The 27,129-nt window shown below is 44.0% G+C and overlaps 1 protein-coding gene across 2 annotated transcripts in view; it reads left to right on the forward strand.

Moving 5' to 3' along the window:
• Positions 1-1,630: 1,630 nt before the first annotated feature.
• LOC119777537 (serine-rich coiled-coil domain-containing protein 2-like) overlaps positions 1,631-27,129 on the forward strand; it is a 50,878-nt gene continuing 25,379 nt past the window's right edge. For both annotated transcript variants that reach the window (XM_038276436.1, XM_038276437.1), the window contains exons 1-5: positions 1,631-2,131; positions 22,662-23,784; positions 23,867-24,034; positions 24,211-24,381; positions 24,461-24,534. In XM_038276436.1, coding sequence (XP_038132364.1) covers positions 22,710-23,784; positions 23,867-24,034; positions 24,211-24,381; positions 24,461-24,534 — 1,488 coding nt within the window. In that variant the 5' untranslated portion in view covers positions 1,631-2,131; positions 22,662-22,709. The remainder of the gene's footprint in view (positions 2,132-22,661; positions 23,785-23,866; positions 24,035-24,210; positions 24,382-24,460; positions 24,535-27,129) is intronic.

Raw genomic sequence — 27,129 nt, forward strand, 5'->3', positions numbered from 1 at the left:
TTCTTTTTTTTCACAAATGTCATTCGTTTTCCCCAATGCCCAAAAATTGAAAAAGGGCTTGATTTTGATCGACTTTAGGTCGGTCTGGAGGGTTTTTAAGGAAAAGTATTAATCCTACCGTAATTCCGAAGACATTGTGTGGGTCCAGAGATTTCAGTCTACAAACTGACCAAAAAAATGGTGACTCTAGCTATAAAATGTGGCCGTGAGGGCGAGTTTAAAATGTATTTTTGGTCTTAAAAAAAACGGCTGCCTCACACTCTAGCTTTTCAGTCTCTCCACTCTAGAAGGGTGGATTTTGCTAAAACTTTGTGACGCTTGAGGCCCTGATTATACAAAAACCGTAGCAGTTATCAACATACCGTCTTCAGTTTTAAATAGACGAAGGATTTATCTACAAACTGAGCTTTAAACTGTTTTTCTACATGAATGTATGCCGACACAGTGAAGTGCTGTTTTTTTATGCTTTTTTTTCCTCTCCCCATTCATTTCCTATGGGATTTTTTTTGCGACGTTTTCGCTAATAATTCGCGAACCTTCGGACTAATGAGAAAGTTTTATACAAGCACGCATCGCACCATTGGGCATGTGGCCCCCCTAATAATACGCGGAATAAATATGTGCAATAGTAATAGGTGGGCCATGCCTTCGGCATGTGGCCCCCCTAATAATAACACCGAAGTACAGAAATAATAATCAAGCATAACTTTCTTAATGTGACGGGCGACCATTTTGATTTGCTTGATTCCCTCCTTCTTCGTCTTCTTCTTCTTGTGTTTTAATGGTGGTTGGCAAACAACTTTTGGTGCATTACCACCACCAACTGCTTGATTTCCTCCTTCAATACTGGCAGTAATACTGCAGATTGTCACTAGGAGGCGGAGGAACCGAGATAGCATGATGTGTAAACGGTCATCAGAACTGAGCTCGGCCTGGTTAACTGATCCGAGCTCGGACCGCTCTCAGCATTGATCGGTTTTTCAAGGGTAGTGTAAATGGGGTTCAAATGTTCTGCTTGTTTCATTCATATAAATTGCTTTATTATAATTATGCACACAGCTCTCTCGAGATCCCAGCTGCTCATCCCCTCACACTCCCCTCCCCGCAGGTGAAGTGTCTTGCCCAAAGCCAGAGCTTTCAGTCTGAAATTAATTTTCAATTCAATTCTATTCTATTCTATTATTAGATATATTTAATATCTGAAGTAAAGGCCCAATACACAGGATTGGGAAACATGATACAATTTGTACTAGTAAGAATTCTATATTTTTTTTATTTAAGATGGAAGAATGTTATTTTAATTGTCTGAAATGTTTATTTTGACTAGTAAGAAATGCATTTGACATCTGAAATATACATTCATTCAAGTTAATAAATGTCAAAACTGACACAATTGTTTAAAGATTTCTAGGTATCTGAAAGTTTATTCGAACAGTTATATTTTCTGCATCTTGCAATGTATTTTTTTGCTGGCAGAAATGTAATCCATGACATCCATTTTCACAGTTCTGACAAGTAGGAATGTATTCTTGACCAGGAAGGATCTTATTTTAGAGATTTTTAAAAAAGCTTTCAATAAATGTCCAAACGGCCTGCCATACCTCTCTGTGTCTAACGTTTACCACCGGAAGGTGACGTCAGACTTGCTGTGTGTGTCTGTGCTCCTGTCTTGGCCTCAGAGTGAGGACCACTTTCCTGGTCCGGTTCGGTTCTGGGCCAAGCTGTGAATCAGGTTTGGTTTATTGGGAGTTCTGCGGTGGTTCCGGGTTGGTTCCGGTGATTATCGGGGTTCGATGACAGAGAAACGGGAGTTGTTGGTGACTGAGGATGATTCAGCAGCTCTCTCTCCGAGCGGCTCCACCTCTTCTCTCCACCGCAGCAGCAGCGGCAGCGGCTCTCTTCAGTCCAACCTCTGTTCTCACCTGGGCGCGTGAGCAGCAGAACTGAACCCTGCAGGTGAAAAAAGACCACAGGAAACCAGGCCGAGGGCGCGCGCTGCTACGACATTGGTCGCTTTTCGGTGTCAGACTGTTTCTTGTTGGATCGAACAGAACCGGCGGACTGATTCTAAATAACCAGAAGCGTCATTTCCGGGATTGTGTCGTGGATCTGATGCTCGGCGTGTCTGCAGGTAAGTGATCTGCAGTGAAGGTGGCTTTAGTCTGAGCATTGGACCGCAGTGTTCCTGCAGAAGTCCTGGACTGAAGGGCAGCAGCCCTGGATCAGGATAAACCATCAATTATCAAAGTTATTTAAACATTTACAGTCTTTCTAGATCGTTCATGGAAACATTAAACTATTGTTGGTCAGATTTGCTTTCATGTGTTTGATAACAGCTTAATTCTTTGTTTTTACTGAGAGACATGAGCGGTTCTGTTTTCCTGGGATGGAGATCCTGCAGTTTTCTGAACAGTCACATTCTTTCCAGAAAAAAGTCAGGTTTAGATCTTCTGCAGTGGAACCCCATGGTTCTGCAGGTTTAGATCTTCTGCAGTAGAACCTAATGGTTCTGTCAGGTTTAGATCTTCTGCAGTAGAACCCCATGGTTCTGTCAGGTTTAGATCTTCTGCAGTGGAACCCCATGGTTCTGCAGGTTTAGATCTTCTGCAGTAGAACCCCATGGTTCTGTCAGGTTTAGATCTTCTGCAGTAGAACCCCATGGTTCTGTCAGGTTTAGATCTTCTGCAGTAGAACCCCATGGTTCTGCAGGTTTAGATCTTCTGCGCTGGAACCCATGGTTCTGTCAGGTTTAGATCTTCTGCAGTGGAACCCCATGGTTCTGTCAGGTTTAGATCTTCTGCAGTAGAACCCCATGGTTCTGTCAGGTTTAGATCTTCTGCAGTAGAACCTCATGGTTCTGTCAGGTTTAGATCTTCTGCAGTAGAACCCCATGGTTCTGCAGGTTTAGATCTTCTGCAGTAGAACCTAATGGTTCTGTCAGGTTTAGATCTTCTGCAGTAGAACCCCATGGTTCTGCAGGTTTAGATCTTTTGCAGTAGAACCTCATGGTTCTGTCAGGTTTAGATCTTCTGCAGTAGAACCCCATGGTTCTGTCAGGTTTAGATCTTCTGCAGTAGAACCTCATGGTTCTGTCAGGTTTAGATCTTCTGCAGTAGAACCCCATGGTTCTGTCAGGTTTAGATCTTTTGCGCTGGAACCTCATGGTTCTGTCAGGTTTAGATCTTCTGCAGTAGAACCCCATGGTTCTGTCAGGTTTAGATCTTCTGCAGTAGAACCTAATGGTTCTGTCAGGTTTAGATCTTCTGCAGTAGAACCCCATGGTTCTGCAGGTTTAGATCTTCTGAAGTAGAACCCCATGGTTCTGTCAGGTTTAGATCTTCTGCAGTAGAACCCCATGGTTCTGCAGGTTTAGATCTTCTGCAGTAGAACCCCATGGTTCTGTCAGGTTTACATCTTCTGCAGTAGAACCCCATGGTTCTGTCAGGTTTACATCTTCTGCAGTAGAACCCCATGGTTCTGCAGGTTTAGATCTTCTGCAGTAGAACCCCATGGTTATGTCAGGTTTAGATCTTCTGCAGTAGAACCCCATGGTTCTGTCAGGTTTAGATCTTCTGCAGTAGAACCCCATGGTTCTGCAGGTTTAGATCTTCTGCAGTAGAACCCCATGGTTCTGTCAGGTTTAGATCTTCTGCAGTAGAACCCCATGGTTCTGTCAGGTTTAGATCTTCTGCAGTAGAACCCCATGGTTCTGCAGGTTTAGATCTTCTGAAGTAGAACCCCATGGTTCTGTCAGGTTTAGATCTTCTGCAGTAGAACCCCATGGTTCTGTCAGGTTTAGATCTTCTGCAGTAGAACCCCATGGTTCTGTCAGGTTTAGATCTTCTGCAGTAGAACCCCATGGTTCTGCAGGTTTAGATCTTCTGCAGTAGAACCCCATGGTTATGTCAGGTTTAGATCTTCTGCGCTGGAACCCATGGTTCTGTCAGGTTTAGATCTTCTGCAGTAGAACCCCATGGTTCTGCAGGTTTAGATCTTCTGCAGTAGAACCCCATGGCTCTGTCAGGTTTAGATCTTCTGCAGTAGAACCCCATGGTTCTGCAGGTTTAGATCTTCTGCAGTAGAACCCCATGGTTATGTCAGGTTTAGATCTTCTGCAGTAGAACCCCATGGTTCTGTCAGGTTTAGATCTTCTGCAGTAGAACCCCATGGTTCTGCAGGTTTAGATCTTCTGCGCTGGAACCCATGGTTCTGTCAGGTTTAGATCTTCTGCAGTGGAACCCCATGGTTCTGTCAGGTTTAGATCTTCTGCAGTGGAACCCCATGGTTCTGCAGGTTTAGATATTTTGCAGTAGAACCTCATGGTTCTGCAGGTTTAGATCTTTTGCAGTAGAACCTCATGGTTCTGTCAGGTTTAGATCTTCTGCAGTAGAACCCCATGGTTCTGCAGGTTTAGATCTTCTGCAGTAGAACCCCATGGTTATGTCAGGTTTAGATCTTCTGCGCTGGAACCCATGGTTCTGTCAGGTTTAGATCTTCTGCAGTAGAACCCCATGGTTCTGCAGGTTTAGATCTTCTGCAGTAGAACCCCATGGCTCTGTCAGGTTTAGATCTTCTGCAGTAGAACCCCATGGTTCTGCAGGTTTAGATCTTCTGCAGTAGAACCCCATGGTTATGTCAGGTTTAGATCTTCTGCAGTAGAACCCCATGGTTCTGTCAGGTTTAGATCTTCTGCAGTAGAACCCCATGGTTCTGCAGGTTTAGATCTTCTGCGCTGGAACCCATGGTTCTGTCAGGTTTAGATCTTCTGCAGTGGAACCCCATGGTTCTGCAGGTTTAGATCTTTTGCAGTAGAACCCCATGGTTCTGCAGGTTTAGATCTTTTGCAGTAGAACCTCATGGTTCTGTCAGGTTTAGATCTTCTGCAGTAGAACCCCATGGTTCTGCAGGTTTAGATCTTCTGCAGTAGAACCCCATGGTTCTGTCAGGTTTAGATCTTCTGCAGTAGAACCTCATGGTTCTGTCAGGTTTAGATCTTCTACAGTAGAACCCCATGGTTCTGCAGGTTTAGATCTTCTGCAGTAGAACCTAATGGTTCTGTCAGGTTTAGATCTTCTGCAGTAGAACCCCATGGTTCTGCAGGTTTAGATCTTTTGCAGTAGAACCTCATGGTTCTGTCAGGTTTAGATCTTCTGCAGTAGAACCCCATGGTTCTGTCAGGTTTAGATCTTCTGCAGTAGAACCTCATGGTTCTGCAGGTTTAGATCTTCTGCAGTAGAACCCCATGGTTCTGTCAGGTTTAGATCTTCTGCAGTGGAACCCCATGGTTCTGCAGGTTTAGATCTTCTGCAGTAGAACCTCATGGTTCTGTCAGGTTTAGATCTTCTGCAGTGGAACCCCATGGTTCTGCAGGTTTAGATCTTCTGCAGTAGAACCCCATGGTTCTGTCAGGTTTAGATCTTCTGCAGTAGAACCCCATGGTTCTGTCAGGTTTAGATCTTCTGCAGTAGAACCCCATGGTTCTGCAGGTTTAGATCTTCTGCGCTGGAACCCATGGTTCTGTCAGGTTTAGATCTTCTGCAGTGGAACCCCATGGTTCTGTCTGTTTAGATCTTCTGCAGTAGAACCCCATGGTTCTGTCAGGTTTAGATCTTCTGCAGTAGAACCCCATGGTTCTGTCAGGTTTAGATCTTCTGCAGTAGAACCTCATGGTTCTGTCAGGTTTAGATCTTCTGCAGTAGAACCCCATGGTTCTGCAGGTTTAGATCTTCTGCAGTAGAACCTAATGGTTCTGTCAGGTTTAGATCTTCTGCAGTAGAACCCCGTGGTTCTACAGGTTTAGATCTTTTGCAGTAGAACCTCATGGTTCTGTCAGGTTTAGATCTTCTGCAGTAGAACCCCATGGTTCTGTCAGGTTTAGATCTTCTGCAGTAGAACCTCATGGTTCTGTCAGGTTTAGATCTTCTGCAGTAGAACCCCATGGTTCTGTCAGGTTTAGATCTTCTGCAGTAGAACCCCATGGTTCTGCAGGTTTAGATCTTCTGCAGTAGAACCCCATGGTTCTGCAGGTTTAGATCTTCTGCAGTAGAACCTAATGGTTCTGTCAGGTTTAGATCTTCTGCAGTAGAACCCCATGGTTCTGCAGGTTTAGATCTTCTGCAGTAGAACCCCATGGTTATGTCAGGTTTAGATCTTCTGCAGTAGAACCCCATGGTTCTGTCAGGTTTAGATCTTCTGCAGTAGAACCCCATGGTTCTGCAGGTTTAGATCTTCTGCGCTGGAACCCATGGTTCTGTCAGGTTTAGATCTTCTGCAGTGGAACCCCATGGTTCTGTCAGGTTTAGATCTTCTGCAGTGGAACCCCATGGTTCTGCAGGTTTAGATATTTTGCAGTAGAACCTCATGGTTCTGCAGGTTTAGATCTTTTGCAGTAGAACCCCATGGTTCTGCAGGTTTAGATCTTTTGCAGTAGAACCTCATGGTTCTGTCAGGTTTAGATCTTCTGCAGTAGAACCCCATGGTTCTGCAGGTTTAGATCTTCTGCAGTAGAACCCCATGGTTCTGTCAGGTTTAGATCTTCTGCAGTAGAACCTCATGGTTCTGTCAGGTTTAGATCTTCTACAGTAGAACCCCATGGTTCTGCAGGTTTAGATCTTCTGCAGTAGAACCTAATGGTTCTGTCAGGTTTAGATCTTCTGCAGTAGAACCCCATGGTTCTGCAGGTTTAGATCTTTTGCAGTAGAACCTCATGGTTCTGTCAGGTTTAGATCTTCTGCAGTAGAACCCCATGGTTCTGTCAGGTTTAGATCTTCTGCAGTAGAACCTCATGGTTCTGCAGGTTTAGATCTTCTGCAGTAGAACCCCATGGTTCTGTCAGGTTTAGATCTTCTGCAGTGGAACCCCATGGTTCTGCAGGTTTAGATCTTCTGCAGTAGAACCTCATGGTTCTGTCAGGTTTAGATCTTCTGCAGTGGAACCCCATGGTTCTGCAGGTTTAGATCTTCTGCAGTAGAACCCCATGGTTCTGTCAGGTTTAGATCTTCTGCAGTAGAACCCCATGGTTCTGTCAGGTTTAGATCTTCTGCAGTAGAACCCCATGGTTCTGCAGGTTTAGATCTTCTGCGCTGGAACCCATGGTTCTGTCAGGTTTAGATCTTCTGCAGTGGAACCCCATGGTTCTGTCAGGTTTAGATCTTCTGCAGTAGAACCCCATGGTTCTGTCAGGTTTAGATCTTCTGCAGTAGAACCCCATGGTTCTGTCAGGTTTAGATCTTCTGCAGTAGAACCTCATGGTTCTGTCAGGTTTAGATCTTCTGCAGTAGAACCCCATGGTTCTGCAGGTTTAGATCTTCTGCAGTAGAACCCAATGGTTCTGTCAGGTTTAGATCTTCTGCAGTAGAACCCCGTGGTTCTGCAGGTTTAGATCTTTTGCAGTAGAACCTCATGGTTCTGTCAGGTTTAGATCTTCTGCAGTAGAACCCCATGGTTCTGTCAGGTTTAGATCTTCTGCAGTAGAACCTCATGGTTCTGTCAGGTTTAGATCTTCTGCAGTAGAACCCCATGGTTCTGTCAGGTTTAGATCTTCTGCAGTAGAACCCCATGGTTCTGCAGGTTTAGATCTTCTGCAGTAGAACCCCATGGTTCTGCAGGTTTAGATCTTCTGCAGTAGAACCTAATGGTTCTGTCAGGTTTAGATCTTCTGCAGTAGAACTCCATGGTTCTGCAGGTTTAGATCTTCTGCAGTAGAACCTCATGGTTCTGTCAGGTTTAGATCTTCTGCAGTAGAACCCCATGGTTCTGTCAGGTTTAGATCTTCTGCAGTAGAACCCCATGGTTCTGTCAGGTTTAGATCTTTTGCGCTGGAACCCATGGTTCTGTCAGGTTTAGATCTTCTGCAGTAGAACCCCATGGTTCTGCAGGTTTAGATCTTCTGCAGTAGAACCCCATGGTTCTGTCAGGTTTAGATCTTCTGCAGTAGAACCCCATGGTTCTGTCAGGTTTAGATCTTCTGCAGTAGAACCCCATGGTTCTGCAGGTTTAGATCTTCTGCAGTAGAACCCCATGGTTATGTCAGGTTTAGATCTTCTGTGCTGGAACCCATGGTTCTGTCAGGTTTAGATCTTCTGCAGTAGAACCCCATGGTTCTGCAGGTTTAGATCTTCTGCAGTAGAACCCCATGGTTCTGTCAGGTTTACATCTTCTGCAGTAGAACCCCATGGTTCTGTCAGGTTTACATCTTCTGCAGTAGAACCCCATGGTTCTGCAGGTTTAGATCTTCTGCAGTAGAACCCCATGGTTATGTCAGGTTTAGATCTTCTGCAGTAGAACCCCATGGTTCTGTCAGGTTTAGATCTTCTGCAGTAGAACCCCATGGTTCTGCAGGTTTAGATCTTCTGCGCTGGAACCCATGGTTCTGTCAGGTTTAGATCTTCTGCAGTGGAACCCCATGGTTCTGTCAGGTTTAGATCTTCTGCAGTGGAACCCCATGGTTCTGCAGGTTTAGATCTTTTGCAGTAGAACCTCATGGTTCTGCAGGTTTAGATCTTTTGCAGTAGAACCCCATGGTTCTGCAGGTTTAGATCTTTTGCAGTAGAACCTCATGGTTCTGTCAGGTTTAGATCTTCTGCAGTAGAACCCCATGGTTCTGCAGGTTTAGATCTTCTGCAGTAGAACCCCATGGTTCTGTCAGGTTTAGATCTTCTGCAGTAGAACCCCATGGTTCTGTCAGGTTTAGATCTTCTGCAGTAGAACCCCATGGTTCTGCAGGTTTAGATCTTCTGCTGTAGAACCCCATGGTTCTGTCAGGTTTAGATCTTCTGCAATGGAACCCCATGGTTCTGCAGGTTTAGATCTTTTGCAGTAGAACCCCATGGTTCTGTCAGGTTTAGATCTTCTGCAGTGGAACCCCATGGTTCTGTCAGGTTTAGATCTTCTGCAGTGGAACCCCATGGTTCTGCAGGTTTAGATCTTTTGCAGTAGAACCTCATGGTTCTGCAGGTTTAGATCTTTTGCAGTAGAACCCCATGGTTCTGCAGGTTTAGATCTTTTGCAGTAGAACCTCATGGTTCTGTCAGGTTTAGATCTTCTGCAGTAGAACCCCATGGTTCTGCAGGTTTAGATCTTCTGCAGTAGAACCCCATGGTTCTGTCAGGTTTAGATCTTCTGCAGTAGAACCCCATGGTTCTGCAGGTTTAGATCTTCTGCAGTAGAACCCCATGGTTATGTCAGGTTTAGATCTTCTGCGCTGGAACCCCATGGTTAGATCTTAGACCTCTTAGCATACTGCAACATGGCGGCGCGCTGCCAAAACCTTAGTAAACAAAGCTGTTAATTTAAATTTAGAGCATTGGCCTAATTAAAAGTTTGACAACTTTTGTTGTGTGTTTATGCTGAAGTACGTTGGACAGAGGTGGAAGGAGTCGGCTATCAATCAGCATACTGCTCTGAATAATAGCATATAGCCCGGCGTACACTGTGCAATTTTCGGGGCGATTTTCCAGTCGTGCAAGAATCTTTCGATCGGCCCGACTTTAAGCCTGATCGTGAGTCGTGTAGCGTACAGGGGGTTACGAGTGGCGATCCGCCTCTCACGACCACCTCCCCATCTGGAATCGTGAGGTCATGGGCAAATCGCTCAGGGCGCAAACAAGGATTCTTCTTTTTATTCTTCCTCTCAGATGTAAACCCAGCAGCATGGTGGGGGGGCAATGAGTAGCGCCATCTCACTGTGGAGCGGAGTCCCACCTGGTTTTTAGTCGTACAGTGTGAGCAGGTAGATCGCATCAGAGCGTCGGGCGAACATAAATTGTGAGCTTTGAGCTCACACGGTACGAGGAAACCCTGAGGTTTCCTCGTACCGTGTGAGCAGCAGCTGCGTGCAACGATTGAAAAAAATCGCACACTGTTCGCCCGGCTTTAGGCAGAGGCTAGGATGAAATATGCTGGGAAGAACCCTGACTTTTGAAGAAGACAGAGAAGTACTTCTAGGGACAGAATCAAACACCCAACTTCTCCAGAAGCCACAGAGAGTTGGACCTACCAACATCCTGCAGGGGTTCAAGTGTCCCGTCAGGGAATGAGGGACAGAATAATACCTTAATTATTAATACCAATAAATTACCAGTGTACTCTGCAGGAATCTGCTGCCTAGCTGCAGCTAACCGCTGCAGAACAATAACAGCAGCTGCTGCAGCAGAGCTCCTTCAGTTAAGAATAACAAACTGGTTGTTTCTGCTGGGGGGCAGAGTAGCCCCCCCCCTCCCAGCATAACTGCACTGATATATTGAATGAACTTTGCTGTCCAGCAGAAATCCCTAAACCTCAGTGTCTGTTTTGAAGCTCCGCCCCCTCATCAAAATTGTGCAATATTCCTCAGCTGAAAGAAGGAAATTCTAGAAACCTCTTTGATATGGGATTTAAATGACAGGTCCTGATCAAAAATAACACCAAGATTTTTTACTTTATTATCTGAAATCAGTTTAATCCCATCCAAATGAAGTGACTGACTAATCAGCTTCTTTTTCAGAGACTCTGGTCCAAAGACTATAACTTCTGTTTTGTCTGCATTCAGAAGCAGAAAGTTAAGAGTCATCCAGGTTTTTATGTCTTCAGACATGCCTGTAATCTATGTAATGGGTTAGTTTAATCTGGATTTATAGACAGATATAGCTGGGTATCATCAGCATAACAGTGGAAATTAATCCCATGCTGTCTAATAACTCTACCGATTGGGAGCATGTATAAAGTAAAGAGAATTGGTCCTAGCACTGATCCCTGTGGTACTCCACAGGTAACCTTTGAGCAGGTATAATTGTGTGAACAGGTGGTTCTGCTGGGTTCTGGCTGCAGGCATCAGAACAGAAGCTGTGGTCAGAAGGAACTTGCTGACCGCGTGGAACTGAAACTACTACCAGGCCCAGATCCGGTCCATTTGGCAACTTGACTCCCTACAGGACAACAGTTTGAGGAAAACATAAAATACAGATGCTAAACAATCCTAAAGACATTAACGACGTATTTGAGTTTGGTTACTGATGCTGAGGCAACAAGCCTGGGCAAGTGGAGGTTTAGGTCAATATGATGAAAGATGAATGATTTCCAGTTTGATTTAACGTTTTGGGTAAAAGTCTCCTAAAGCTCTGCAGGGAAGAAAGACTCCAACCTCTGTCCTTCCTCAGATAAATGCAAACAGCTCAGCTGCTTTCTCCAGCCCAGGCTTTGCATTAGAGCCAAGCTTAAGTTATTAGTGAAGCTTTTATGTCCTAGACGTTGCTGCTCTGGCCTTGTTTCTCCTTCCTGGACTCTTTCAGCTCTTGTTTCCTGCAGTCAGATATTTGATGGATAATTGATGTTGTTGCTCTGAGCGTCGCTGCTGAGATCAGGAATCGTCTGGTGAATCTTTCCATCTCTGACTGGGCGGCGTCTGCTTCTGCTCTGCTTTCCTTTTCTGTGAATTCACTCAACTGAATCCAAACTGTTGCTGATGAGGAGGAGGATTCTGCATGGAGGTCGAAGTAGGAAATGTTGATGGTATTCAGCTGATTCACTGACCTGAATTTATTTCAAAATAAGCTACTAAATTTATAGCAACTGTTGAATTATTGCAAATACCCCAGAAGGTTATAAAAGTTAGTGTCAAACTGTTAAATGCCAATGAAATGTATAGAAAAATTACATTTTATTTGGGTAAAATTAAAAAGTTTTAAATTCTAGAACATTTTTACCTATTATGAAATCAATAACATCTGAAGATGATGTGGACTTTGATGGTGAAACCAAAGGAGCGTCGGGGAACTGAGGAGATGACCACTGAACGGTTCCTCTCTTCTCCTCCACCCAAACAGCTGCTGCTGCCGGAGCTGCAGCACAACACCAATGCCTTCTGAGCCAAGTTGCTATGAAACCCAGAGGAACGGATGGAAGGGGGTCCTGCTGAGGGTCTCCTACAGCCCTGGGGAACACCAGCTGCTCGCTGCTCCAGTTTTACCTGAGACTCTTGAATCTGGGCTTTTCTGCTGCATCTTAGGCCTGTTGGCTGATTTATGTGCTTTAATTTGTTTCCATCTTTGAAATGCAGATTGTTTCCTCTGGAAAAGACAAAAATCATGAGAAATGCTGATATCCAGCTATCCTGACAGTAAGTCTGTTGGTTTTTGCAGTGTTTCATAAGGATAAAAGATTATGCATGACCAGTTAGACCAGTTAATGGTTGAAAAGGGAACCACAGCAGAGGGCCAACCAGGACCTACGGTTGCATCGTTATGCTTTCAGCAAAATGTGTGTCTGTCTCCATGACTGTGTTACCTTGTGAGAACCGATGACTGGTCCTCATGAGGCCATAGAAATCAATGGAAGTCAATGAAAAGTCCCCACAGAGATAGTGTGACACAATATGTGTGTGTCAGAGTGTGTGTGTGTGTCAGAGGGTTTGAGTTGCTGGTTTAATTTCCCTCCCGGCAACGGTTTGCTTATAAGGGGATTCAATCTGGAAGTCTTTAAGGAAGTGACATCACTGACAGTAAGCCAGTATTTAAAGACTAGAAATATAGACCAATATAACCTGAATATAACCTCTAAATTACACTTTTATTTTTTAAGTTCAGCCTCTAGCTTCTCTATTTTGATTATTCAAGAAACGGTAAATAATTAAGGCTTTTTTCCTTTTAGCTAAACTGAGGCAGATGTCTTTTTTTTTTTTAAAGACATAGATGTTGGGCAGTAGCGCCGCTCGTAAAGTCGTACCGCCGTAATGTCGTAACGTTGCTGTTTTCTACATCAAATAGCTTTTCAGCTGTGAAGCTACTTCTAGTACTGGGTTAGCATCCTTAGACGCTACTAGTTACATTTTCCCAGGGATTTCTGGACCTTTAATGCATCTCTGCTCATTTCCTGAAGTAGACATCACACGATTATAACTTTACGTACTTAGCCTGGATTCTTCCCTAGACTGCGTATAAAAAGAGAGAATATAAAAGAACGACCTGAAGCAGCCAGACCAGACCAGCAGGAGACGGTGGAGGGAAGGAGACAGACCCGTCTCCCAGTCCAAGACGTCCAACACTCATTTAATGACCAATTTGACACTAAGTTTGACACCAAGCTCAATACATTTTATACAGGTTAGAATGGCGCCATCTACTGGAGGCTAAGAGAACTACATTTTAGCGGTTATCCTAGTGTCTGCATTACTTGATAGTTGAACTCGCTTCTTCCAGGATGATAGTAATATAAATATTATATAAATAAAGGATAAAAAAACCCTCTTCCCAGAGGGCAGCAGGGAGAACAGTCCATGGTGGGGGGGTTAGGGGTCATTGATGATGTCACGGGCTCATTGCCATCATTATCTTGCTGTTGAATAAGACTGGAAAAATAAGACTGATATTATTTAACTCTTAAATTAAGTAATATTATTTTTAATCTGATATTTTAATCATCCATTAAAAAAAAAAAACTTGCATCACATGCAGCAGTGGCAGCCTGGAGATGGTGTCCTTTTGATCCTCAAAAGCCTTAAAGCAAAGATCTAGATCTGATGCAGCACACAGTCTCATTCTGTCCATCATATATTGACATTTTTTAACAGTGTGAGTTATGATAAATACATGATGAAATATGAGCCATTGACTAGTGTAACTAAGAAAATGCACACTTAAAAGAAAAAAATTCTTAGATTTGCTCCCAAGTAATTCTTCACAGCAGCCTTTAAGTCTAAGGATCAGAAGTGATGACAGATAGAGGTGGTTGCTTGTCCTCAGATATTGCTGGGATAGCTTCCTTCATAGGTTTCATGGGACCAAACCTCGTGAAAGGTGAGCAGTCAGTAGAGATGACGTGCTGTTGCTCTATAAAGTGCTCCAGCACGTCCAGCAAACTGTTCCATCTGGTCACAACGTCCAGGGTTAGCTCGTGCTTTCACCATCGTACTCTAGTGAAAGAACTTCACAGGGAAAGTGACTCTAAAACAGCCAAGGAGGCTCTGCTGCTCCGGAACATTTAGGTTTCTGATGGACAGAATCTGCATCATATTCATTAAAAAGCTGCTTGTAGCATCTAGTCAGCCCAAACTCAGGTCGCTGCACATTCTATGTTCATCTCTAGCTTAGAGATTTGGTTTGATGTATAGAAACATCTCCAAAGAAATTTAAACATGGTTTATTTTTTAATAAGATCAGGATCTTCATTGGGAAATCATTAAACGTTTTAATCCTTGTTGGATTCGATTATTCAGCCTTTGTCTAACAAATGCTTCCACCTCTTCATTCATAGAAAAATGTAATTTTCACTTTAATCTTTAGATAATCTCATTCATTATAGAAAGGAAAAGTCTTTCTTCCTTCGATCCAAAGTGAAATCCTCATTTCCTTTTACTGGAACATCGTCAGGCAGGAAGGTTCCTCTAATCGTCTCTAACTTTAGCTTGTTGGAATGAACTCTTTGATAAACCGACTCTTCTTTAGATTCTTGGATTAACCTATAAACTTTGGAACAAACTGTGTTCCTGGAGAAGCTTTTATTAAACCATAAATTGTTTATGCATTAAAATTAAATGATGATGAGCTGGAAACATCCTTTTCTTTTGTGGGTGTGGCAGATCATCCTGACATTGCTGCTTGGTTTGTGTTTCAGCCTGAGAGCCGCTGACCTCAGATCAGGTTTCTGTTGATTCATTTATCTCTAGATGCAGAGCATCTAGATCAGCTTACAGTGTGTCACTGGCTGCAGCCGACGCTCAGGGACCAGATGGGTCCCTCCAAAATTAAACCAATGCAGAATGACACTGCTTTGGTTTTTCAGTGTTTTCCACTTTATTTCTAAAATGATTACACAGTCTTAGTGATTTAAAATGGCCACAATAAGATTACAGTTTCAATAAAACACCACAGATATTGCATCAATAAGGGCGCCTAAGATTAAAGCATGAAAATAATGAAAAATAACCAATGGCTGCAGTCATTAACAGCAGTAAGAAATGTTTTACATTTGTTCTTTAAGGTGCGCATTCATTAGTACATAGTGACTGTTGGCCATGTGGTTAGAGCAACTTGTGCTATTAGAAGGTTGCCCGGTTCGATCCCCACAGCCTGCACTCTGGGTCCCTGAGCAAGACCCTTAATCCCACACTCCTCCCCAAGGGGAGGGGTTCAATGCAGAGAGGGAATTTCCCCATTGTGGGACGATAAAGGGATTTATATTTCATTCCATAGAAATAAATAAATAAATAACCATTTAGTGAGAACTCATCAGATTGGGATAAACCTCACACAGAAATGTTAGCGTTAGCGTTTCCACGGCAGACATATAAGGTCGGAGCTGAAGAGGCGTAACCTGGTTAATTCACCTCCACCCTTTAGTCAAGTCAGAGTTCTACAAGGATCCATCTGGAAAGCCTCGTGTAGAAAGTGTTCACAAAGGGAGGAACGTTCAATCCAATTCTTCCAGCTGATTGGTTACCTGCCTCCCATGTCCAGCTTATAGCCAATCACTGCAGCAGCAGCAGGATGATTTTCTCAACTTGCAACATTAACTGATTAATCAAACTCTTACCAAGTCCGGTTGGTGGGGAAACGTCTTCGCATCCACAAAGGCAAAACTCTCTTCCAGCTGAAACCAGAGCAGCCATCTTTGTTTTGGTTCAGCCCTCCTCCTGGCTCCTGGCAAGATGTATTTTTGGGATTTGTTAATTCCCAAATCTCAGAACAATCCATCTTGCTTGGAAGGTCAGTGGAATGGTAAATGGTAAATGGGCTGTACTTGTGCAGCGCTTTGGTCAAGTCAGGAGATTCGACCAAAGTGCTTTAAACTACATTCAGTCATTCACTCACACACTGATGGAAGGTTGATGACTTCCTGCATCATGTCAGGTCCGTTGATGTGAGCTGATCCTTTTCTCTCTGTATTATTGCCAGAATATTTTTGATTCATTTGTCATTATTTTTAACAATTATGGCCATCTGCTAAGCTAACATCTGCTCTGTATGGCACAGAGTGGGCGGAGCTTCAGCACTGACCTGCTTGTCATTACCCGATCCGTACCGGAAGCACGATCCGTACCATCAGCTCATTTGCGCGTGCGCAAACAGAATAACTTCCGGTGGAAATATTTCCGTTTTCTTACTTTTTTATTCTTTTGTATTTTTTAGAGGCATGGGTTTCTTTTTGTATATCTTTGTATTTTCGTCAATATTGCATTTTCTAAAAATAAAAAAACAGAAATACATAAAGAAGTTAAATCGCCTTGTGATAGTTACTCTGACTGCTCTGAGCATGCACAAATATACGTCACACAGCGTATATATTTAAATTTGTTTAAATATTTGATTTACTCTGTACTTAACTATGCACTCCAGCAGTACTGATCCCACAATGGATTCATTTGCTACCTTTCGTGACCTGCAGTTTTTCATTGATAAGGAAACATTTCCCGAAAATTTGGATTTTTATTCCAGAAAAAATGACGTCAAGCAATACAATGGATTGAATTTAAAAAGCATCCATTTCTTCCAGAAAAGTCTTCAATATTGTCTTTACGATGTAGTTTAGTATTCTTTAATTATTTAAGGATATAAATAAAGTTTTTTCAGTACCGTAATTACATAATTTTTTGGCGACCCGGAAGTTATTCTGTTCGCGCAGGCGCAAATGAGCTGATGGTACGGATCGTGCTACCGGTACGGATCGGGTAGCGAGACTGCTCCATTGGTAGAGAGGTGCTCCAGAGCCTGGCCCATCCTCTGCTCAACCCTACATCAAGCCTGCTTTCTACGTTTTTCAAACAAGAAGATCTATGTTTGCCCTTCAGCTTCTTTGGATTTGTTAAAGCAAAACGATTTAAAGCATCTGAACTTTTATAAGGTTACCTGACGCTAAATGCAGACCATCTATGAAGTGGAAACCATTATTATTGCTGTTCAAATAAACTTCTCAGGCCTTTGGATCCTTTCAGCTCAGTGAGCAAAGAAATGATGGCGCTGACGTCCATCAGAGGAAGAGGGGAAAGAAAATGGGTGAGACTGGAGGAAGTCAGGTGGCAGAACGCTGCAGAGGAGCTCAGTTTGTTTCAGGATCAGTTTTTTCGCTCTGTTTTTTTTAACCTTTTAATGTGCTTAAAGGTAGATTATTGTTTTTAGTATTTGTGCTATTTTTTAAGGTTTATAAATTCCTACTTGCACAGCTAGAGTGAAATGAACCATTGGATATGTTTGGGTTCCTCCTTCACTTGGCTTTTTTAAAACCCAAATCTTTCAGTTGGGAAATGACACAACCTGCAACCGAAGAACCAAACCAGTGTGACTGCGTAAACGGATCCTGCTTTCTTAATGTGAGCTTCAGGAAGCTATCTAGCTGCATCTCCATGTGATGCCAAACTGACTCCACTGTGGACAGTAATGATGACACACCTGCAGGACGGAGTGACGTTAGCAGAGATTCAAACCACTAGCATTGGGCAGACGGGTTTGAAGTCTGATTTGGTCACATTGAAGCAGTAGCATTGTTGTGTCTCTGAGCTTAAAGGGAGAAGCTGCCGTCAGCAGGTAAAGGTAGCTGCTGTTCGCCACTGCCAAACTGCAGCTGGTCTGTGTCTGCAGCTCACTCACAAAATGAAAGGAGCTGCTTCAGCAGTGAGACCAGCCTCACTTTCTGCCTACTGCTAGCAGAGCGTTGAAAGTGCTGCTGTAGCTGACTTTGACCCCACAAGTTCATTCATTAATCCAGATCGACTCTCTGGCTTTCAGCCAGAACAGAGCTGACTGTGACTGACTGGATGTTCTCTATTCATCCTCTGACATGGGAGCTGTGCTCACACTGAGCCTGGTTCTGCTGTAGATTTCTTCCTGTTCAAAGGGAGTTTTTCCTCTCCACTGTCGCCACAAGCATGCTTAGTGTGAGGCATTGCTGAAGAGTCAATCTCTGCTGTCTCTAGCTGCTCATCCAGGAGAAAAGAATCCTGTGAAGTCAATGACTGTTTTTCCTTTAATAGAAACTTTGAACTAACTTAGATAAAAAGCGAACCACTCAAATGTAGGCGGGTTAGCTTTCTTAGCATCACTGGAGGAGAGGCTAATAAAGCTAACCACTCAAATGTAGGCGGGTTAGCTTTCTTAGCATCACTGGAGGAGAGGCTAATAAAGCTAACCACTCAAATGTAGGCGGGTTAGCTTTCTTAGCATCACTGGAGGAGAGGCTAATAAAGCTAACCACTCAAATGTAGGCGGGTTGGCTTTCTTAGCATCACTGGAGGAGAGGCTAATAAAGCTAACCACTCAAATGTAGGCGGGTTAGCTTTCTTAGCATCACTGGAGGAGAGGCTAATAAAGCTAACCACTCAAATGTAGGCGGGTTAGCTTTCTTAGCATCACTGGAGGAGAGGCTAATAAAGCTAACCACTCAAATGTAGGCGGGTTAGCTTTCTTAGCATCACTGGAGGAGAGGCTAATAAAGCTAACCACTCAAATGTAGGCGGGTTAGCTTTCTTAGCATAACTGGAGGAGAGGCTAATAAAGCTAACCACTCAAATGTAGGCGGGTTAGCTTTCTTAGCATCACTGGAGGAGAGGCTAATAAAGCTAACCACTCAAATGTAGGCGGGTTAGCTTTCTTAGCATCACTGGAGGAGAGGCTAATAAAGCTAACCACTCAAATGTAGGCGGGTTAGCTTTCTTAGCATCACTGGAGGAGAGGCTAATAAAGCTAACCACTCAAATGTAGGCGGGTTGGCTTTCTTAGCATCACTGGAGGAGAGGCTAATAAAGCTAACCACTCAAATGTAGGCGGGTTAGCTTTCTTAGCATCACTGGAGGAGAGGCTAATAAAGCTAACCACTCAAATGTAGGCGGGTTAGCTTTCTTAGCATCACTGGAGGAGAGGCTAATAAAGCTAACCACTCAAATGTAGGCGGGTTAGCTTTCTTAGCATCACTGGAGGAGAGGCTAATAAAGCTAACCACTCAAATGTAGGCGGGTTAGCTTTCTTAGCATCACTGGAGGAGAGGCTAATAAAGCTAACCACTCAAATGTAGGCGGGTTAGCTTTCTTAGCATCACTGGAGGAGAGGCTAATAAAGCTAACCACTCGAATGTAGGCGGGTTGGCTTTCTTAGCATCACTGGAGGAGAGGCTAATAAAGCTAACCACTCAAATGTAGGCGGGTTAGCTTTCTTAGCATCACTGGAGGAGAGGCTAATAAAGCTAACCACTCAAATGTAGGCGGGTTAGCTTTCTTAGCATCACTGGAGGAGAGGCTAATAAAGCTAACCACTCAAATGTAGGCGGGTTAGCTTTCTTAGCATCACTGGAGGAGAGGCTAATAAAGCTAACCACTCAAATGTAGGCGGGTTAGCTTTCTTAGCATCACTGGAGGAGAGGCTAATAAAGCTAACCACTCAAATGTAGGCGGGTTAGCTTTCTTAGCATCACTGGAGGAGAGGCTAATAAAGCTAACCACTCAAATGTAGGCGGGTTAGCTTTCTTAGCATCACTGGAGGAGAGGCTAATAAAGCTAACCACTCAAATGTAGGCGGGTTAGCTTTCTTAGCATCACTGGAGGAGAGGCTAATAATGCTAACCACTCAAATGTAGGCGGGTTAGCTTTCTTAGCATCACTGGAGGAGAGGCTAATAAAGCTAACCACTCAAATGTAGGCGGGTTGGCTTTCTTAGCATCACTGGAGGAGAGGCTAATAAAGCTAACCACTCAAATGTAGGCGGGTTAGCTTTCTTAGCATCACTGGAGGAGAGGCTAATAAAGCTAACCACTCAAATGTAGGCGGGTTAGCTTTCTTAGCATCACTGGAGGAGAGGCTAATAAAGCTAACCACTCAAATGTAGGCGGGTTAGCTTTCTTAGCATCACTGGAGGAGAGGCTAATAAAGCTAACCACTCAAATGTAGGCGGGTTAGCTTTCTTAGCATCACTGGAGGTGAGGCTAATAAATCAGACATTAGACCAACAGAAACTATCTGTGGTTCTTTACATAAGAACATTACTAAAAATAAATCATTTCACTTATTCAGTAACCACTAAAAAAACTAATAACACGCAAAAAACACTTAGTGATGAATGTTAGCTTAGCAGTTAGCATATAAAAAAGAATGACAAATGACCCAAAGTATTCTGCAATAAATTAAGACTAAAGTGTATAAAGTAGACAGAATCTTTGATAATAATCATTTATGACAAAGAAAACGATCATTGTTTGCTCCACTCCTGAGACTGAACAAAATTAGTCTGCTGTTAACCACATGAGGCGACGCTACCTTCTGATTGGCTATACTGACTGCCAATCATAGCACACGTTTTAATGGGTTCTAACCTTTCAGTTTAGTTATAGTGAGATTTAAAGCTGTGTTGCTGCGTCACGGTGACTGTTTAGGAAGCCATGACTCGCCTCCATGCTGCCTCGTATCTTCCTTCTTTTACTGTAAAGTGGAAAATGTCTGGGTTTAATGCAATCACTGCAGGATGATCATCAGAATCTGGATTGTTTATGTAATTTAACATCTCTTCTCCGTGAAGATGATTAAAAAACAGAAAATTCTTTTCTCACACTGAAATCACAAGCTCCTCAGCTGTGGCACCATGTTCACATCAGCTGTTTTCTTTGAGGCATGAAGAAGCTTGTGATACACAGTTGGTTGTCTCTGGGTTAGGAAATAGATAGTTGATGTTTTATCTTCTAATTTAACCAAACAGACCATGTGCTGAAGCTGTAGGGCAGTGGGATGATGTCCTGTTTTTATTGATGAACTTAATCAGGAATAAAAGGCACTTTGAAGCAAAATGCTGGAAAACTTTTTAAACCAGTTGCCAAACTGCTGCACTTTAAGAAATGGAAATGTCATGAGAGCTGTACAAAAATAATTTTTTTTTGTATACACTCTGTGTACAAAATGAAAAAAAAAGTTGTCTAAGTAAAACTCACCCAGAGCCATCGCTCTGTGGAACCATCAGCCCACCTGCTCTTAGCAGTAATGATTTTATGGGATTCTATTTGAGATATGATCATTAGCACTCCTCTAACTATCGTTGGTTTAAAATTGGTTCTAACCCTCCATCCTGGAGAGAAATATCAGCTGTGCTGCTGCCATCAACGCCTTTGTTTCTAGATGTTGGAGCTTGGCCTGTTTTCCAGTGTAGTCCTGTTTCTCTGACTGTGACTCACTGGATGTGCTCTCTTTATCCTCTGACATGGGAGCTGGCTCGGAGCTCGTCTGCCTGGCTGTGTGTTTCCTGGACGGGGCCGCCTGTGGAGCTGGTTGACAGTTGCCTTTTGTATCTATGCTTCTTTTTCTATGTCTGCTTCTGTCTCCTTGAACCCCAGTGGGCCTCAGCAGACGGTCGCTCACACTGAGCCTGGTTCTGCTGGGGGTTTCTTCCTGTTTAAAGGGAGTTTTTCCTCTCCACTGTCGCTACAAGCATGCTTAGTGTGAGGGATTGCTGAAGAGTCAATGAGTCGATGCAATCAGCTGGTTTTCCTTAGATAGAAAACTGAATGATCTGGTTGACCTGGATCTATAAATTGACCTGACATGATGTAAATTGGTTCTATAGAAATTTATGGATTATTTTATTAGTTTTTTTAGTACTTATGTTCTAAGCAGGGAGACAGGAAATGGGATTAGAAAATTAGGGAAGACAGCAAAACCCACCAGGGCAGGACTAGAAGCTGTGATGGCCGCATCATGGACCAAACCCGCCATATATCGGTCGCACGCTGACCGGCTTCTTTTTTCCTGGGAAAAGGTGAGGTTTAGATAACTACCTGTCTGAAATATGAAGGGATTATGGAAACCAGTCAGTGATGGCCCAAGCAACTGATGAAACGTGTTCCTGCTGTTCCAAACTGAAGGGCTTAAAACTCCTTCTGTTCAGCAGCACTGAAGAGCAGATGATCCGTCCCGATCTGGCTGGCCAGCAGGGGAGGCGCGGAGGAGCAGAATAAGCAAGTGGCAGAAGTTTCTATTGGTGGCATCTTGGCCGATGACGGCCTCTACTTTTAGCTCATCCAGCCTTGTTTCTGCAGCGCGTTCAACAGAAACCAAAGAGAGGGGGCCTGGGTGTCAGCCAGGGAGGACAATTGGTCGTACTTCATCACAGCCCTGACAGTTTTTAGCGTAGCGTGCCGATGCACTTGAAGAACCCTGGATTAGTTACATTGTGGGGAAAGTGTAAAAGGGGCCAATTTCCCAGAATTCTGGGACGCTCTGAGGCGATCTGCAGGTAAACCTGCCCCCCATCCTCATGTGGGCCAGAATAGTCCCTCCCTTCTTTGGATGGTGGACAGGTTTAGATCTGAGGGGTGGATTGAGTTCAGGTTGGGGTTAGGATTAGGTATGAAGCTGTCAGGGGTCACAGCTAGGCTGTAGAAATGAAGTCAATAGAAAAGCCTGACTAAGATAGCAGGGATGTTTCATTCCTGTTATTGCTGCGGCTGCAGCAGCAGTGACTCATCAGCTGAGCTACGTTCAGGTGTTATCGCCACACGTTTCAGCTCTTAATCAATGACCTTTGATTATTTGGCAGTAAAGTTGGCTGTAAAACTTTCTGTATTCATGTTGATCTCTGAACAGTTGGTCATCAGAGGAAGTCTGATAGTTTTCCTCTTAACTTCTTGAAATATCCACTGGAGATATTTTCACAAGGACAGATTGTGAATCTTTCATGTTTTAAATATTGGTGTGCCTTCTTCCTCTCTCCTTCTCCATCCAGTGCAGCTTTACTGGATAATTGTCTCCATGGTGAAGTGGGCGGAGTCTGATGTCTGCTTCTCCTCTTGTTGACCCTTCCATCATGCCCACCATGGTGTCCCGCCTCCCCCAGTTAAGCTCCCGGTCACAGACAGCTCCAGCAGCTGGCAGAACTCGTCTTACCAACGGGTTCTACCACCACCCCGGACCTGCAGGAGGCGCCATGCCCTCATCGTCTGCAAAGCAGAACGGATTCATCCGGGTTCCCGGTTCATTTCTGACAAAGTGGAGGAAGGAACACGCAGCTGATTGTGATGAGGCTGAGAGCAAGAAAGGAAAAGGTGGCAGCGCCTTTCAGCTGTGTGTGCAGCAGGGGGCGCTACTGTCACAGCAGGATGTCAACAAGCAAATCAGCCCCTCTGCAGCTAAAGGCCGAAGGCAGCTTACATCATCATCCTCATCACCGTCTCCACAGTCCAGCCCCACAGCTCTTCCTGTTCCTAAAAACAGATCTCAAGGTTCCAAACCAAACCCGACCTCATCAGTTCTGTCCAACATGTCGAAGCAAAGCCTAAAGAAAAGTCCAGGATCAAAATCAGAGACCAAGATCAGCGGTTCTCTGAGGCAGGCTCCGACCTTCCCTCGGCCTCCTACAGGTTCTGGATCTCAGTCTAGTTCCCCCCTCCTGAAGAAAGCGGCTGCCAGCCGCTCCCAGTCTAGCGATAACATTGGCGGTCCTGCTGCCATGCGGCTGACTGATCGCGATCGGCTTCGCTCCCAGAGCCTCAACCAGGTCCGCCAGCAGGCGTCTCCAACCTTCACCAGCAAAGCTGCCCAACATGGATCCCCCGCCTCTTCCTCCTCCTCTTATGCTCTTCATAGAGGAAAGGCATTAAAATCACCTGTGAGCAGAGCTGCTCCAGGGAGACTGGGGGTGGCCCCCACCTCCCAGCTGCCACAGTCCGCCCTAAAGGCGCCCCTCTTTCCGAATCCAACGGCCAGACCCATCGGCATCAGCTATAAGCTGTCCCGCCCGTCACTTATCAAGAAGACCTGCCCTCTTCGAGCGACAGGAGCCATCGTGCACAGTGGTGAAAAGGATGTTCACTCAGTCGAGTCGCCGTCATCGACTGAACACAAACCCGGTAAGTCCGTCTTTTCTTTGGGTCAGCTATCGTTGCTGAAGCTGTAGACTCGGGTTTGTCTCTAGATTTCCTTTCCCTGCAGAAAACAGTCCAGAGGCCCCAGAATTGGAGCAGCTTTCAAATGAGATCCTTCCACAGGAAGTTGGATCAGTTGTCGGCGAGATGCTGGAGGACATGTCTCTGTCCTCCACTTCCTCCCTGGACAGGAATGACATTAATCAGGAGTACATGGACGACTTTGACAACCTTGGTGAGACACTAGGAATGTTTTTGGATGTTATAAAAATCAGCAAAGCAGCTCGTTAATAGAGAGGTGGATGTTTTATTGATTAATGGAGAAGATGACATTACATTTCTAATAAACTCAACTTAAATTAAAACCAGTAAACAGTTTTTTCATTATTTTTCATCCTCTTTTGTTTTCAGGAAACGGAGGAGCTGGCGTTTTACAGTTCTCATCCAAAAATGAAGAGGATGACTCAGGACTCGACCAATCATGCACCAGGCTGGACGAAGACCAGAGTGCAATGAGCAGCGTCACCAAGACAACAGGACTGTACTTCCTGGATGATAGTCCTGACTGGACCTCCATCAGAGGTACATTTTAAAGGATGAGCTGTAAGGATCAGCAGAAGCTTCAAGGTCTATCGATCAGAAAAAATCTTTATGTCTTCAGGTGATAAAGGAGAGGAGAGACTTGAGCGACTTGCCCGCCAGCGGAAGCCAAGTCAGTCTGACTATCATGAACAGGTATGTTATTTTTAAATGTTTCTAGAAAATGATTTAGGGAAAAAACGGTTCTGATTCACATGATAACTATTATTAGAAATCAGTCTGATCTGGTTCCTACCAGAGGTGGAACAACTGCACTTCTCCCAAGTGTCCGTCTAGTCAGGTCCCAAGTCTGCTTCTGTGATTCCTGCTGCTTCAGATCCATGGAGTTCCTCCTGCAGGATGATTCCTGCCTGGTCTATTGTCCAAAACTGTGTGTTTAAATGTGTTGATACAAACACAGTGCCCTGAGGAGCTTCTGACTTCCTCACTGATGCATGATTAGGATGTGTAGGGGGCGGAGTCTATAGGATGACTTTGACTAAAAGTACTGAGGATGTTGCTTGTAAATGTTGCAGGAAGGTATGGAGTTGAGGTAGGATCTAACAGGACAGATTATCCTGCTTTATCCAATCCCAGTCCTGCAGATTTAAAATAAGATCTAGAAAACAGATCTTAGTTAATCCATTTTAAATTAACAGAACAAAATTAATTAGCTTCTCCATCTTTGGCTCATTGTGATTATTAATGTTTCTACTGATCTGAGGTGCAGAGAAATGGACCAGTTAGCATTTTCAGTTCAACAATAGTTGTTTGATTTAGATTTGAAATAAGTTGCACATTTTCTATTCTCCATCCTCCTGCTCCTCCTCCTCCTGCTCCTCCTCCTTCTACTCCTCCTCCTTCTCCTCCTCTCTCTCCTCCTCCATCCTCCTGCTCCTCCATCCTCCTTCTCCTCCTCTCTCCATGTCTGTAAATTGTCCATCCATCCTGATTCACCAGTTCACCCAGTTAGCTACATAACTGTCAGAAACACACTAAAAGCTGCTTTAACAGTATAATGTTACACTTCACATATCCCTCTTTTCTTTCACAAAAAAATTATTTGACTTATTTACTTACTACTTACTGTTAGTTTTCTACCCTTTCTCACCGTTAAAGCGGCCACAGGCTGAGCCGTAGTTCTCTGAGCGCACAGGAGCGGTGCGTACCTGATCTGTACCTGAAGCGCCATCTGCACCGGTAGCTCATTTGCACAAGCAAATATCGGGTAGTGGAGGGGGAGGGCAGGAGGACTACAGTGTGCAGGAAGGACAGGGAGAGCGGCTGCTTTGCTGGGTGCAATGGGGTGAAACGCTAAACCCATGCTACTACAATTTGGCCAGTGGGGTGGCCAGTGGGGGGGGACCAGTGGGGTGAGCAGGGCATACCCCAGGGTGGCCGTGGCTTGGACATTAGATCCAGTTCCAACCAGGTTATTTAAAGGGAACGCTGTTTTTTTTCCATTGGTCCTTGATTTTCCGTTATTCCATTCTGTTCTACTCTCCCATCTGAGTTTAGTGTCATTTGGAGCCGTTCTTTTTTTTTTAGAACTTATACTTTTATTATTTTTTACAGAGCAATTGTACAGCCACGCATCAATGGTACATAACACAAAAGTTGAAAATATACAGTTTTCCAAAAAAAAAAAAAAAAATGAACATCTTAGCTTGATGCCTTATAATCACAGCCTCGAATTTGTAGGCACATCATCCTGAGACCCCAGCATAAGCATACACTTTGGATGGAATAGCTCAACACCATATGCAAGAAACAAACTTGTTAAGCTTATTTACATCAACATAGCTTCTGCTGGCCCCCAGCGGAGGCTAAAGGTGGTTTTTTGAAGTCTTAATGAGTAGGTTATCTTTTCCATTGTGTACAACTCTCTTACTTTTTGTACCCATAAATCATAGGAAGGAGGCTCCAACTGCATCCACCTGATTGTAATGCATTTCAGGGCTGCTGTAAAAAAAACATTCAACAGATAAGTTTTGGCCCGTCCTTGCAAACCCTCCGGTATAATACCAAGTACCGCAACAGTAACATCCCTCGGTATAACCTCTGTGAAGATCTGGTTCATAGTCCTGTACACCTCATCCCAAAAGTTTAGTAGTTTGGGACATGACCAGAAAATGTGTGTATGATTGGGGACCGCTGAGCCACAGTTTCTCCAACACAAGCTTGGTACTCTAGGATCCATCTTGGCAACAACATCCGGGGTCCTAAAATATCTACTTATGATTTTCCATTTATATTCCCGCCACGTATTGGAGTTTGTAACTCGATGTGCCTCAGTCCAGACTCCCTCCCATGTTTCATCAGAGATTATTCTGGCCGTCTCTGCCTCCCATCTTTGTTTTGTCCTAGTGGGATCGTTGAGGTTCATTGACAGAAATACACTGTATAACTTTGCTATCAATTTTTTATCTCCTCCCCCTTTCTGAAAATGAATTAGGAGTTTTTCAATTGGTGAGGGATTAAGCACTCTTTCCCAGTCCCTGTGTGCAACTAGAAATGAGCGCAGCTGTAAATATCTAAAGAAATCACTTTTCTGGAGATGAAAATTCCTGCATAGCTCTTCAAATGCCATAAGGTTGTTCTTGTGGATCAACTGATGAAGAAATGTAAGCCCCTGTTCAGCCCATTTAGAAAACGTTTTGTCCAATAAATTGGGTGTGAAGGATTGAATATGTCCAATGCTTGATAAAGTTGATAAGCCTCTTGGTAGCTTGAAAGAAATTCGCACTTTAT

Source organism: Cyprinodon tularosa, unplaced genomic scaffold, assembly GCF_016077235.1.
Source record: "Cyprinodon tularosa strain WSP-4 unplaced genomic scaffold, ASM1607723v1 ctg1241, whole genome shotgun sequence".
In the NCBI taxonomy this organism is placed as follows: domain Eukaryota; kingdom Metazoa; phylum Chordata; class Actinopteri; order Cyprinodontiformes; family Cyprinodontidae; genus Cyprinodon; species Cyprinodon tularosa.